This window comes from Phyllostomus hastatus, unplaced genomic scaffold (genome assembly GCF_019186645.2).
Source record: "Phyllostomus hastatus isolate PE091 unplaced genomic scaffold, TTU_PhHast_1.1 phas_contig_40, whole genome shotgun sequence".
NCBI classification, from domain to species: domain Eukaryota; kingdom Metazoa; phylum Chordata; class Mammalia; order Chiroptera; family Phyllostomidae; genus Phyllostomus; species Phyllostomus hastatus.
Genome location: NW_025333872.1, coordinates 48,003,064 through 48,018,707, shown reverse-complemented (window position 1 = coordinate 48,018,707; position 15,644 = coordinate 48,003,064). Strand labels below are relative to the sequence as shown.

At 37.5% G+C, this 15,644-nt stretch overlaps 1 protein-coding gene across 1 annotated transcript in view; it reads left to right on the top strand.

Moving 5' to 3' along the window:
• The window catches only part of MMS22L (MMS22 like, DNA repair protein), a 116,675-nt gene extending 102,705 nt beyond the window's left edge, over positions 1-13,970 (top strand). Inside the window, exons 22-25 of the mRNA XM_045843239.1 lie at positions 1,509-1,672; positions 11,293-11,389; positions 12,776-12,943; positions 13,637-13,970. Of these exons, the coding sequence (XP_045699195.1) occupies positions 1,509-1,672; positions 11,293-11,389; positions 12,776-12,943; positions 13,637-13,718 (511 nt within the window). The 3' untranslated portion in view covers positions 13,719-13,970. The remainder of the gene's footprint in view (positions 1-1,508; positions 1,673-11,292; positions 11,390-12,775; positions 12,944-13,636) is intronic.
• Positions 13,971-15,644: the final 1,674 nt, after the last annotated feature.

Sequence of the window (15,644 nt, the reverse complement as noted above, 5' to 3'; positions counted from 1 at the left end):
AGGTGAAGTTAATCCTTAAGGTCATAAAATTATTTTGAAGCCCAGTGTAAAAATCCTGGCTGCTCTAGCTGACTTTCCTATTTGCCATTGAAAACATTTTTTTTCTCATGATTTGTAGTTGAAGGCTACAAAATGTAAGAATTCCTTTTTCTTTTAAATACTTAGGAATGTATCGCCTCCTGTGCCTTCCCCCATTACATGCTTCTCTACTCCTGCAGTTAACAAGTCTTAGTTCGGGCTCCTTCCTCTGAATTTCTGAGAATTCAGGGCTTATTATTCAGAGCACCTGTCACATTATATCATGATGGTCTTTTCTTTTTTCTTATCTAACTTTTTCACTGAACACTGAATCCCTTGCTTTCAGAGACCGTATTTTACTCAACTTTGCATTCCAGTTCTTAGACTTGTACCTGGTACACTGTAGGTACCCAGTAAACATTTGTTCTAGGCATTAAGAATTCAGCAGTGCACAAAAAAGACAAAACTCTTGTCCTCAAAGAATAAATGAATCTTCTAATACATAATATTTGTTGGAAGTCACTGCATGGAGTAGAAATGATAATGAAGACTTAGTTCCTGCCCTTATGGAGTTTATAATTCTCACTGATTTCTATGTCTCATCTTTGCAAATTATTGCTTTGCAAGTGTATGTGGATGTCTAGTTTAGATTTAGATGCATTTGACAATTTCTCATATTGTCTAGACTTTTAGAAATCGAGTAATCACACTTTGCAGGGTCGGACATGGTTAGTACTTGGATGGGAGACTGCCTGGGTATACCAGGTGCTGTAGGCTTTTGCTGACGCCCCAGCCAGGCCATCGGAGACTACTAACAGATGTCCCCTGAATACCTGTTATGAGCCAAGAACTATTCTAAAAGGTAGAGATAAAAAATGAGTCAGATGAATTATCTTTATGATCTCAGTTCAGTTCTAATGCTAAATTTTGTCCTGCTTTGAGAGAAGATATGAAATCCTAAATTACCTCTCTGATTCTTTTACTTCCAAAGGGAAGGAAAGAGGTAAAGCTAAGAGTGGGAAGCTAATTCCTAGAATAGTTTTCTTACTGAATTGGGGGAAAAAACAGTTTCTTCTAAATCCCTACAAATAAATAAATGTGAGAAGAGACTTCTTTACACAAATTTGGCATAGAGAATGTTTCATTGAGGAGCTAATAGAGGAGATCAGGCCTATATTAGGAAAAAAATCAAATTAACAATTACATTTTTATTTGGATTTTGATAAAGTTACTTTTAGACCAGGTTGCTTTAAATTTAGTTTGTGTATCTATTCCACCTTAGCCCTTACAGCAGAACAAAAAGATATGCAGTCATCTAAATGCTTCTAAAATTCTGTGTTTGAAAAGAGCATGGTAAAATGTACATGCTTTTTAGAAATTGTGCTTTATTAATTTGTGGGGAATAAAATTTGCCAATATCTGTAACATATATGTCATTTGCTTTTGTACTAAAACTTTCAACAGAAAACCAAAATTGTGCTTCCTTTCAGGAAATCCTACTTTGAGTGTAAACCGTTCGTGCACCCTCCTCGCTTAGCATCCATTCTGGCCTTCATCCTCCAACTCTGCAAAGAAACCAGCGTAGACGTTTCTGAGGTTGGACTTCTGCTCCCTGGTGTCTTAAAGTGTTTGGTGTTGGTCAGTGAACCTCAAGGTGAGTTTGACTTTGTGTTTGTTTGTTAGACTTTTCTGTTCACTATTTAATAAGTACTCTTTCCTATCAGTTAAATTGATAGTTAAAAAAGTGCTTATCATATCAGTTTGTATATATTGTGGCTAAAGAACAAACTCCAAAATCCAGCCAAATAACTGAGGTAGAGCATGATAAAATGGTTAAAAACTGATGTTTCAGTATAGTTTAGTTTTTTCTTTTTTAAGGTTTTATTTATTTTCAGAGAGAGGGTAAGGGAGGGCGAAAGAGAGGGAGAGAAATGTCAGGCCAGTGCTCAATCCACTGAGCCACACCAGCTAGGACTAATTTAGTTTTTTCCAAGACAAATAATTTACTTAAGGGCTACTTCCTCTGATTAGACTTGTTAACCTCTTAAAGAATATTTGTTCAATCTGATTCCAATATGAAATGCATCTTGTTCAATATTAAGTTGTGAGAAGTCAGCATAATTTCTTCTATCTAGGTGTCTGCTGGAATATCTAAGCTGATTTCTTGGGTAAACTTGTAAGGATCCTTTGATCGTATTCCTTTTGTTTTCCATCTCCTTAGCCTCACTGCCAGTGATCTCTTTAAAGCATCATTTATTTAATCCCCACTGTGAGTAGCCTGCTTTAATAAGCTTATTGGGAATATGCAGAATAGTAGCCACAGTTCTATCCTGGAGGAATTTTTTAAATGTAAATAGAATGCTCTTGTGTGTGTGTGTGTTTATCATTATAATGTGATTGTTCAGGGCAGGGCTTCTCAAATGTTTCTACCTAAGTACTTATAACTGCTGTGATAAGAGAATATACTGTGTATCCTCAAGGATCTGAGGGCAGTGCCCAAAGTGGTAGCTAAAAGCTCAAATACCTCTTTGAAATGTTCCATTTTATCTCAAAAATTTTATGCATATTTTGTTTTAATCCTTACTTTAATAATTTAAAATGTTCTTTCTGCTCTCAAGCTTGGTTTTGTGGAAAATGTTATGTTAATTTAAAATATCCTTACTTCATAGTAGTATTCCTTCACTGAAGAATACTCAGATGGAGCCCAGACTTTCCTTTAGAAATTTTGCCCTCATTGAAAACTTATGCAGACTTTTTAAAAAATTCTCACCCAAGGATATGTTTATTGATTTGAAAGAGAGAGACATCTGTGAGAGAGAAACATTGATTGGTTGCCTACCATATGAGCCCTGACTGGGGATCAAACCCACAGCCTAGGCATGTGCCCTGTCCAGGAATTGAACCCACAACCTTTTAGGGTAGGGGACGACACTCCAACCAACTGGGCCACCAGCCAGGGTGGCATAGTTTTAATGTCAGTGAAAGTTTGTTGTGTTATGTAATACAAAATTTCTTGAGACAGAGTAGACAGTATAAAATTTTAGCCTCATATTTTGATGATAGTAATATTTATTATATTATGAAGAAAACCAGCGTTTGAAAGGTAAGCTTTTCCTCTTATATCTATTAATTAAACCAAAGTTAATTTTAGGCCTGTAATAAAGCAAAAATATAAAAGTATTTATTTGAGTTAAAGGAGCTGTAGTCTGGGAGAAACAGATTCAGGGAGCAATCTGAATTGTGCTCTACCAAGACAAAGAGTAAGCCATCTTTTATAAAGTTCCCACCTAATATCCCAATTTTATGCAAATGAGGTTTCAAAATTGTGCGGTTCTGATTGGACAGGGTAGGTCTTTTTGGTAGAAAGATGAAACCAGGTGTTCCTGAGGTGGTTGCCAGCAGGCATAAGCCAGCAGGGCACACTGCAGGAATCCGAGACTCCAGTCTGAGGCTCTTCCCAGTATGCAGAGTATGAGGAGCCCCTGTCAGCAGACTTATTTCTCGGAAAATCTGGGCTCTCGCTTGCCCCAGGGGAGTTCATCTCAGCAGATAAATTCCTTCTTGAGGTTCACATCAAATACTCTTTCTTCCTGGGGCTACACGAGCTACTGAGTGCTTCAACACAGACGGAATACAGAATTCTCCACACAGTACTGGACTGTCTTTGTCACCTTGAAGGAGCAAAATTCAGCGTAGCTCTGCATGCTTGGCTCAGAGAAAATTCTGGCTCTCCTTGTTGTCTCAGTGTTTAAAAGGACAGTTTGTCCAGCCACAAGAAGTGCTACTAAATGACTCGGCAAGCCCACTCCCAGTTTTGTGCCCTGGAGTATTTTAAACACATGTTCACTCCAAAACCCATACAGAGAGCTTGACAAGTTCCACTTCTTACATGACAACGTAAGGAGCTCTGCCAGCCTGCTCCCCAGCAATACTGGTGAAAATTACTTCAAAGAAAGCATTTAAATTCTCTGGAAATAGTCCTAAGAGTTTATAGCGAGAGGAGAAACATTTATTTAAGAAAATCTACTAAAACTTGGTCAGAGTCTGTGGTACTTGACCAAAGACTACTTCTTCTTTTCTCCAAGTACAGAAACTCTACTCCAGAGTTAATAGATCCAGGAATATAGGGCTCCCTCTCTCCCCAGTTTCCAGTAGGAGGGCTGGGATCCTGTGAGAGGCAGTATACCAACATTTCTTATCGTTCCTCCACGCTACCTGATGCTAAATTTTGTTTCAGGGAAGCATGGCTAAGTGGGGCTCCCTGATACTGCTCAGCCCCGCTCTGGGACGGTTGCAGTATGCTGAGTGCCACACCACTGGGAATACGGGCATGTCAATCATCCCGGCTACAGTTTGTATGCGGGGGTTCCATGCCTAGAGAAGCAAGCTGAGAGGACCTTGGGCAGCTGCCCCTCTTTCCACAAGACTCAGCTCCTAAAGTGGGTGTGTCACTCAGAATGTAGTAGGCACCATTGTCCCTATCCCCAGCATCAGGCCTTGCATTTAAGATTAAAGCCTGGAACTCTGAACCTCTCCCCAAAGAACTACTTCATTTGCAACACAGTGTGAAAGTTCAGGCCTGAGGGGAATGTCAGAAACAGTGGAGTTTGTGATAAAAGGCAGTAGGTAGGAGAATAATAGATTCATTGGAGCTATAAAATAATCTGTAGGCCAGCTAGTTGGGTGAGAAAATTGGTGAAAGAGACAGCTGGTAAGAGCCCTTGGGTCAGAACAAGTCTCAAACACTAACCTCAGTGTTTTATCCCTTTAAAAAAGCTGAACTTGATTAGACCAGTCTGTAAAGCTATTTATGCCCCAGGGCATTCTCAAAAATAATAGCATAATCAGCTAGCAATTAGTGGAGCTTAACAGCTGGTGTCAACATGGAAAGGGACAGTCAAAGAGAGCACTGTCAAAGCCACCTCCGTCCTCTGGTGGAGACTGTGGGCGTACCTAAGGTTACTCAGCACCTGAGGAGCAGTGTCTGAGGCTTCCCCCTGGGGAGTGGGCAGGAGGGACAGGAAGTAGACTTCATTAAATAATGTCCAGTTTTCAACAAAGAAAAATATTAGAAGACATACAAAGAAAAAAAAAGGTATCATCTATACATGGGGGTGGGGGGGAAGCAGGCAACAGAAGCTGCAGGTGAGAGCAATCAAATATTGGATTTAATAGATGAAGACTTCGAAATACTAGAGGAACACAAAACAGGAGACATTTAGAAAGATGTGAAAATGACTGATGTAAATCCAACCATATCAATAGTAACAATAATTGTGAAAGGATTGAACGATCAAAAGACAGAGGTGGTCAGAATGGATTTTTTTTCTTAAAGATCTAACTATGTACCTGTAGGGGACACTTTAGATTCAATATTGAAAGTAAAAGGTGAAGAGGACATGCATCATTGCAGACTAACCACAGAAAGCAGGCCTGGCTATACTAATATCAGATAAGATAACCATCAGGCAAAACAGTCTTATTAGAAATAGAGACACTTTATAATGATGAAAGGGTCAGTCCAACAGGAAAGTTTAACAAGATGCATGTGCAGCTCACAACAGAGCACCGAAAGGCAGGAAGCAAAAGCCGGGGGAGCTGAGGGGAGAGCCAGGTCAGCAGTGATATTCGGAGGATGTTCTTTTGGTTTTCACTTCAACATGTAAAGAGCTAAGAAGTCGTTATTCTCATCTTATTGAATCATCTTGTCACCTCTGTCAAAAACAAATAGAAAAACACATCAAACCCATGGACATGTGGGTTTATTTCTGGACTCTCAATTACGTTCCACTGATCTGTGTTTGTGCCAGTACCACACTGTATGAGCACTGTTGGTTGTACTAAGTTTTGAAATTGGAGAGTTGAATCTTCCAGATTTCTTCTTCTTCAAGATTGTTTTGGCTATTCTGGGTCCTTTGCAGTTACATATGAATCATAGAATCAGCTGTCAGTTTCTACAAAGAAGTCCGCTGGGGTTCTCGGGGGAGCTGCACTTACTTTGTAGGTCAGTGTGGGGAGCACCACCACCTCAACAGCACCAGCTCTTTTAATCCATGAAGACGGCATCTTTTTCTTTAGGTAGTGTCTAATTTCGTTCAAAAATGGTAGTTTCAGAGTATAAATTTGTGTTTCTCTTTTCTTAAATTTATTTCTTGTTCTTTTTGAGGCTATTTTATTGGAATAATTTTCTTAATTTTATTTTTAGATTGTTCTTTGAAAGTACATAAAAATACAGTTCTGTATTTTGATTTTGTATCCTGCAACTTTGCTGAACTAGTTTATTAATTCCAATAGGTTTTTAGTGGAGTGCTTAGGATTTTCTATATACAAATCATACCATCTACAGGTAGGGGCATTTTCCCTTTTTCTTTTTTAATCTAGATGCCTTTTATTTCTTTTTCTCGCCCCGACTAGAACTTCTGGGACAATGTTGATGGAAGTGGCAAGAGTGGACATCCTTGACTCGTTCCTAATCTTAGTGGGAACACATCTCACCTCTCACTGTTAACTATGAGGTCAACTGTAGGATTTTTGTAGGTGTCCTTCCTCAGATTGAAGCAGTTCTCTTCTGTTCCCAGTTTGTCGTTATGTAACATACCTCTTTCTCTGATAATGCTACTTGTTCCCTAATGCTACTGAAGCCTCCTTTGTCTGAAATAATATACCTTCTGCAGTTCTGTTTTTCATTGTGTTAGCACTGCATATATTTCTCCTACCCTTTAATCTATCTATGTCTTTATATTTAAAGTAGCCACAGTTACAGACAACATACAGTTGGGCCTTCTTTTTTTGTTTATTGTCAGTCTTTCATTTAATTTGGACCATTCACATTTAAAGTGATTATTGATATAGTTGGATTAATACCTACCATATATGTACTATTCATTACTGTTATTCTTTTTAATATTCTGCTCCTTTTCTGCCTTCTCTGATGGTTTTAATTGAGCACTTTAAATGATTATATTTTCTCTTCTCTCTTAGCACACCAAATATACTCCTTTAAAAATTTTTATTTTAAATGGTTTCCCCAGAATTTGTAGTATATTTAGACTGGTCCAAGTCCACTTTCAAATGACACTGTTTTCCTTCATGGTAGTGTGAGCGCCCCCTACCTTGGTGTCCCCGACCCCTCTCTCCTGTCCTGTGTAAATGACATCCCTGTCATTTGTTCCACATAACCAGAAGGTATGACTACCGAATACTTGTTGTGATTATTATTTCGAACCAAAGCTGTTAGGTCAATTAAAACTGAAGAAAGAGGGAAATAAAGAGAATCGCAGCTTACAAGGACCGGAAACCTGCTGCTGGAGCTCATTCTAGTAGAAATATTTAAACTGAATTAGACACATTCTTCTATGTTCAGTTTTGGGGGCAACAGTTTGCCCTATGGCCTCATTTCTCTGATGCATCTAGGAAGAGTTGTTCTTCTGTTTGTTCAGATTATTTCCCCAAATCAATCTGCAAATTCAGCGCATCTCCTACCAGAATCCCAACAGACTTCTTCATAGAAACCGATGAGCTGCATCTATAAAATATGTAATGGTGGAGGACCCAGAATAGACAAAACAATTGTGAAAAAGAAGAAAGTTGGAAAACTTGCACTTTGCAGTTTCATGACTTAGTACAAATCAACAGTAATCATGACATGTGGTACTGGCATAAAGGTAGACCAGTGGAGTAGAAATGAGAGTCCAGAAATAACCCCATGTGTCTGGTTTTGGTTTGGTTTGGTTTGGTTTTGGACTAAGGTGCCAAGATGACTTAATAAGGGGAAAATAGCCTTTTAAACAAATTGTGCTAGGTCAGGTAATTAGCTGCAGACTAAAGAATGAATTTGGTCCTTTACTTCATACCACATAGGAAAATTAACTCAAAATGGGTCATAGGCCTAAATCAGAGCCAAACCCATAAAACTCTTAGAGGAAAGCTTTGGAGGAAGTCTCCATGATCTTGGATTTGGTGATGAATTTTTAGATGTGACACTAAAAGCATGAACCACAAAAGAGGTAAATTGGATTTAGTTAAGTGAAGAACTTCCATGCTTCAAAGGACACTATCGAGAAAGTGAAGAGACAGCCAACAGATTGGGAGAATATATTTGCAAGCCATTTATATAAGGAACTTATTTTTATAATATGTGAAGAACTGTTACAATTAAATAATAAAAAGGAATAACTAAAAGTAGGCAAAGGATTTGAATAGACATTTCTCCAAAGAACATAAACAAATGGCCAATACGCACCTGAAAAGGTGCGCAACATCATCATTCATCAGGGAAATGCTATCAAAAACACAATGAGATAACATTTATATTCACTAGGTTGAATATAGTGAAAAAGTCAGATAAAAACAAGGTTTGAAAGTAGAGAAATTACTTAGGACCTTTATTTACTTCTGTTGGGAATGTAAAATGATGGAGCCACTTGGGAAAACAGGCTGGTAGTTCGTCAGTTAAACATAGAATTATCATGTGACCTAGTAATGCTACTTTTAGGTGTACACCCATAATTAATAAAAATATATGTCCACACAGAAATTTGTACATTGATGCCTACAGCAGTGTTGTTTATTATAACTTAAATGTAGGTTGCCCATCACCTGATGGGTAGATTTTTTAAATGTAATATATTCACACAGTAGAGTATTTGGCCATAAAAGAGTGAAGCACTGGTACATGCCACAATGTAAATGAACCTTGAAAACATTATTCTAAGTGAAAGAAGCTAGTTAGAAAAGACCACATATTATATGGCTTCACTTACATGAAATACCCAGATTAGTAAGTCTGTAGAGACAGAAGGTGGATTACTGGTTGCTTAGAGGGTATCAGAGGATAGGGAATGATAGCTAAAGGGCTCAGGTGGCTGAGTCGGGGGTGGGGAGTTCCAAGGTAAAGAAAATATTCTGAAATTGACTGTGAGAATAGTTGTCTAGCTTTGCGAATATATGAAAAATCATTGGATTGCAGATGGTAAATGGGTGGATTGTATGGTATGAGAAATATATAGCTGTAAAGCTGTTGAAAAATCTAAAAAATAGTGTTTTAAAAACTCAGTTCAATTAAAAAATAAAGATCGCAATATTTTTAAATAAAACACTATGCATTAATATTTGTAGCAGCATTACTCATAATAGCTAAATGGAAACAACCCAATTGTCCATCAACTAATGAATAGGTAAACAGTATGGGGTGTATCCATACTAGGGAATATCATTTGGCTGCCAAAAGAAGGGAGTACATACTGATATATTTTACAGTGTGAATGAGCCTTAAACAGTATGCTAAGTAAAAAAGGAGGGAGTCACAGAAGACCACATGTTGTATGATTCTATGTATACAAAATTTCCAGAAGAGTCAGGGGCAGAACGTAGATTAGAGATTGCCCTGGGCTAGGAGGGAGAGAGAAAGAAATGACTGCTTAGTAGATGTAAACTTTTTGGGGCCATAATAAAATTGTTCTGAACTAAATAGGTGATGGCTTCATAACTCTGTGAATACACTAAAAATCAATTAATTGCTCTGGCCGGTTAGCTCAGTTGGTTAGAGTGTAATCCTGATAGGCTAAATTGCGGATTCGATCCTAGTCAGAGCACATACAAGAATCCACCAATGAGTACATTAATAAGTGGAATAACAGATAGATGTTTCTGTCTTCCTTCCTCTCTCTAGAATCAATAAATAAGAAATTTTAATAAATAAAAAACCAATTAATTGTAAATTTTTAGAAGTCTGGTTTTATGATATATGAATTATATCTAAATAAAGCTGTTGTTTAAAAAACAAAGCTTATTATTAATATGCTGTGAAAACTATTTTTTTATGTTCTGATATTTTCCTGAAGAAAACCTTCTGGAATTTTTCAAGAAAACATCTTTTAAATAAAAGAAGCAGTGGTCACTGACTGGTGTGGTTTAATGTTGGCCATCAGTCATCCCACAAACCAAAAGGTCACCAGTTCAATTCCCAGTCAGGGCACTTGCCTGGGTTGAGAGCCAGGTTCCCAGTTGGAGGCATTGCGAGAGGCAGCTGATCAGTGTTTCTGTCACACATTGGTATTCCTTTCCCTCTAATTCTCCCACCCCTTCCCTCTCTATAAAAATAAGTAAAATAAAATCTTTAAAAGAAAGAAAACCAGTGATATTGATTCTAGAATCAATATGAGAAGTATCCAATATGAGAAGTTATTTTTTTAAGAGTTTATTTTTAGAGAGAGGGGAAGGGAAGGAGAGAGAGGGAGAGAAACATCAATGTGTGGTTGCCTCTCACTTGCCCCCATGCTGGGGACCTGGTCTGCAACCCAGGCGTGTGCCCTGACTGGGAATCGAACCAGCGACCCTTTGGTTTGCAGGCCCATGCTCAATCTACTGAGCTACACCAGCCAGGGTGAGAAGTTATTTTCTCAATGAAGACAAATATACTGTATCCTCTTTATCCACTATCTTATGCCAAGGAAAACATTGTTTCTAAATATTTAAGTTCATGTGCATCATGTTTTCTGCTCCCTCTAAAATGGGTTACACTTTCTGAATTTTTTTTTATTCTTAAAAAAAAAATAGCACTCCCCGCCCCCCCCCCCAGCTACTTAAACTTAATGGACCTAAAATGACACAAAAAATTTAGTAGCATTTGGAACATGTTGGATTTTCTACAGTGGTTTTTATTTTTTTTTTAATTATATACAATGCACAAATGTAAAGGATTCGGTAAAGAATACAAATGTTCTTTCTGTTACTTTGCTGTTTAATAGGAAGACGGCATCAAAAATGGTTGATTTTTATATGTGTGTATCTTTGACTAATTTTAAAGAAGGTAAATTTTCAGATTCTAGTTTGTTATGTATATATTTGTTAGTGGGAGAAATATGGTTATGAATTAAAAAAATTAATCTGCTTGTCTGTAAACTAGCTGAGTTATTAAAGGCTGTCTTTTGTGAGTATGTGACTGCCTACAGAATAGGATGGTACAGTGTTTTTTGAATATGGGCTGTTTTTGAGAGAAAGACATATCTTCACATGTATTTTTTCAGGTATAAAGTTGTAAAAAGTAGACTCTTCAGCTTTTTGTATTTTCTTAAAATGAGAGGGAGATAGATTAGGAGATATACATTGGGAGAAAACAAAAACTCATAACTATTTCATTTTGAGAAATAAAAGGAAAGCATATATATACTTTAAGAAAACAACATATTTTTCTAAGTCAAGAGTGTTTATAAAAATGAGGATCCAGATGGTCAATTCAGACACAGTGTATAATGCTGTAATTTTTTCTCCTAGTTAAAAGGCTAGCCACAGAAAACTTGCAGTACATGGTAAAAGCCTGCCAAGTGGGGTCAGAAGGAGAACCTGCCGCCCAGCTGACTTCCGTGTTTAGGTAACTAGAAATCATGCCAACTGGCAAGGGGACTATTGCCAGCCATTTGACAGCCAACATGTTTTTTTAAATAACTAATTAACCAAAACATAATGTGTTACTACTTGTTTATAGTATTTCAATTACTGTATTTTTGGCAGTAGTTTTGTTACATTGTGTTGTTTTATTAAAAAATAAATAAATAAACGTGCCAGGGAGCAAGAGAAGTGAGCTGACTTAAAATTACCTGTGCGCCTAGTCGGGGAGATTCTCACATGTATTTAAGAGGTGGGAACGCGGATCATGGGATCATGGTGACGGGGTGTGAGGGGCGGCCAGGCCTTCGGGCGGCTGAGCGGTTACTCAGGACACAGCGTAGGAGTGCACGGCACAGAAGTGCACATCACGGGTGCGTAGTTGCTTGAGATACTGTGGCCCCAGAAAGCCCAACTGCGCTTCATTTGTGAAGCACAGGCTGTGTAGGAGTCGATCTGATGCTTGTTCACAAGAATAACGATGCCACGTAAGGAACCTTTTTTTCCTGCCTTGCTGCTTTTGTGCTTTCTGTCAGGGCAGTATTTTAAAGTATTTCTTTTTCCTAGTTTCTGCCAGTTTACCTTTATTATATATATCTCTATCCTAGCACTATCATCATAAGTAATTTGGGGTCATTTTCTTCTTCGATGTTGGATCTTTGATTTCTCAGTGTTCATTCTTGTCACATAGTTGGCCCTTGTCAGGTGTTTACAGTTTGTTTACATTGGGAGCACTAAAATAAGTGGTTTTGCGAAAACTGGAAAACCTTAAGGGGGAGAAAGGATTTCTGTGAATAAATGATGCATGTTTGTTATGTACAAATTATTAAGGTGGTTTTTATTTTGTTGGGTGAGAGAGGGGAAATTTCAGAGTTAAAATATGTAATTCTTGTTTATAAAGGTCTCCTATGGGTCTAGAGCCTCTTGTTCAGCTCCAAATATAAAAATGTATTATTAATAGCTTGCTTTTCTCATAAAAGTATTGTTTCATTTATCTAGAGATAGGAAGTACTAAAAAAAATCTAGGAAGGCAGACTTATTTTTTTCTTTCTTTCACATCCTTAGCACCCAGAATTCAACACACAGGCTGCAGCAAAAAAACCCCTGGGCTCGGATTCCCTCATTCCCCATTCTGGGATTCCAGCTCTTCCCTCCTCCTCTCAGTGCCACCCCTTCCTTCATAGCTTACTCCAAAGTAAGCCGTGTCTGCCCTTCATTTTTAAGTGTTATCATCTTATTCTTAACTCTAGACACTTAAGGTAATCTAACGTAGAATGATTTTCCCTGTGTTCAGGTTATAGGTGATTGCTGCGTAGATACCGCCCCAGGAATTGCCCCAGAAGTAATTCTTTGTAACTTGATTTACCTCCAGGGATTTTATCCAGAATTATGGCATGCAATACGACAGTCAGACCTACAGCATTTTAGAAACAGTAGCAGTGCTGGACCAGCAGGTTGTCCTTCACTTGGTTCCTACCCTCACTCAGGCCCTGAAAGATGCAGAACAGAAATGGGGCCTTGGCAGAAATATCGCTCTGAGGTATGTGTGATTATTTGATTCCATTCTTTTGGACATAATTAAAAATCTAGATTCACTTGCTACGAATGGCTTACTTTTCCATTCCCCAGAATTGGGTGTGCATAGAATGGAAAGATGGCGCAGTACTGTGACCGGCAAACTGTTCACACCTGGGTGTTTTCAAAGGGACTGCCTTAGAAAGCTCTGTTTCACCAGTGCTGCTGTCGCTGTAAACACATTGTGTCCCTCATTGGGAAGGAGACTGTAGAGTCTCCTGTGTCTTGTTTTTGTGTAAAATTTGTGGTGGCAAATCAGTCTTTTGAAGGATTGATTTACTAAATAAACTATATCATGTGTATCCAGTTAATAGGCTGAGTGACCCAATTAGATAATAAAGTTTTTGGTAAAAGATAAATAGGCTTTTTTTTTAAATAGGTTTACAGCCCTACTGAGGATAGTGCTTGAACTAACTATTCAGTGTAATGCAACATTGCGGAGATAAGGCTGTAGTTCCTAAAGAGATTGTTTTAAAGGGCTTGGCACTCATCCTAGATTCGTATGTCCCCAAGCTTGTTAAAGAATCAGAGTACTTTAATCACATCGTGTGAGTGTACCAACAGACGTTCAAGCAGGTTCAGTTTGTAAATATGTAAATGAAAAATATTGGAAAAGGCAATAAATATATTGACCTCGTTTTCTTTGTTTCTCGAACAGGAAAGCCTATAGCAAACTTTTATCTCACCTAGGACAAGCGGGGCAAGATGAGATACAGCGACTGGAAAACGATAGCACCTGACATGCTTTGTGATTCATCTTTCTACTCATTATAACTGGCTACTGCACATCGTTCTGACTCCTTTTAATTAATTGCGTACTGTTCTGTTAGAAATATTTTCTAGGATTTTTCTTACATACCTGTGCGTATACTTAGTATGTAAATAAGTAAATAAAGGTTACGTAAGTATGTTATAAGATCTTTGGAACTTGGTAAAGCCACATCCTATTTGAAGAGGTTTTAGTTCAACTAAATTAAAGATACTTTTTCTGACTGGGAGTGTTATCTGTGTATAATTCCTAAGCAAACTTGTACTTGTTGGTCCATGGACTTTTTACTGTAGTGACTTATGTCTTGTGGTTTGTGTTTGTTGTGTTTTTACAAGTCATGTTTGAATAAGATACCTTCTCAAGTCTTTTTGAAAGGGGAAGGAGTCAGGAGACAGGACTGTTACCATTTTTTTTATATTATGTGTGAGGCAAGTTTATAAAAAAAAACCTTTACCAAGACTGCTTACCCCTCTGAGAAATGAGACTAAGTCTGCCGAAACGATTATGCAGTTTATATAAATGTGTATATACATATTTTTAATAGTTAAGCCAACAGTGCTGGTTTAGAGTCCCACAGTTGCCAGATGCCTGTGCCTGTTTGCTCTTTCTTTTGGAGTTGTCACTAACAGACACATCAGGAGGAGGATACGCAAGAGTCTATAGGAAGGGGATAAATAGTAATGTTCTGGAAGATCTTAATATTACAAAAACAGAAGTCTGAAAAGTCAGCTGATTTATCTCCTTGCTTAATTAGAGTGTCTTATAGCTTGCATCTTACAGGTTTACAGGGAACCAGTTTAGTTTCTTTAAGCAGCTGTTGTCTCTTAACTCTCTAACAGTCTCGTCCCGACTCAGTTCACCGGTGAGCCCTTGACCCCTTGGGTGGTGAGCATTGTCTGGTACAAGGCACTCCAGTCCGAGTGTCTGTCTTCATGGAGAAAATAAGAATCATTCTTTTTCTATTTTACAGTGTCCTGATAAAAATCAATAGGATAATGTATGTGAAAATATTTGGTGAGCTATATTCAGTTTAGAAATATATAGAAATAATTACTGTATTACTCATACACTGGTTCAGTGTATTTTTACATATTCAGGTAAAAAAAATCTCGATTTTGTTCCTCTTTTTCTAATGTGTCCTAGAAGAATGATCCTACTTTTCTCTTTTGAATGTTTTCTTATGCATCATGTTTGCTGTCTTTCAAATAAGACATTGCTTTCTCCTTGGGGCTCTGGTTATCATAGTTGTATTCCTTCAAGAAGACATTCCAACCCCCTTCTGGCCCAAAAAGTATCTTTAAAAATGAAATGTATTGCAATCAGCAATATATAGTTAGTAGATCTCTCCTAGTTGTAATCTGAAATCTAAAGAAGTATCTGTTGTTTTTATGACATACAAAGTCTATTTTCCCCCCAAATTAACTCTTCTTCAATGAAATGAAAGTCTCTTTATAGTTACTTAATAGACCTCATAGCAATGAATTTCTTGTCATTATGATAGTGACTAATTAAACTATTTTATCTATTTAAGGCGATGCTTTTAAAGGGATTATGTATAGTTTATGTACTTTTCTGTTTTCTGGGGGAGATTGATAAAGATATCTGAGAATCTTGCTCCACAGTGCATAAAACTTTTAAGGGATAAAAAAAGATGCTGCGGAATCATGTGTTAGGATATATAACTGTATGTGCTGAGAATAACTAAAGTTTGTACTTAAAAAAGCAGTTGCAACAAAAAGTCTACCAATACAGGTATATGGGTTTTTTATTATTTATAGGAAAAATTTTAAAGAAGCTAAGTTTCTTTAACTGGAGAGAAAAATTATGACTCAGTTCCTTTCCTTGAAAATCTCCACTGGCCCTTCATGTATTACTATAGTCTTGTCGTTTTGCATTC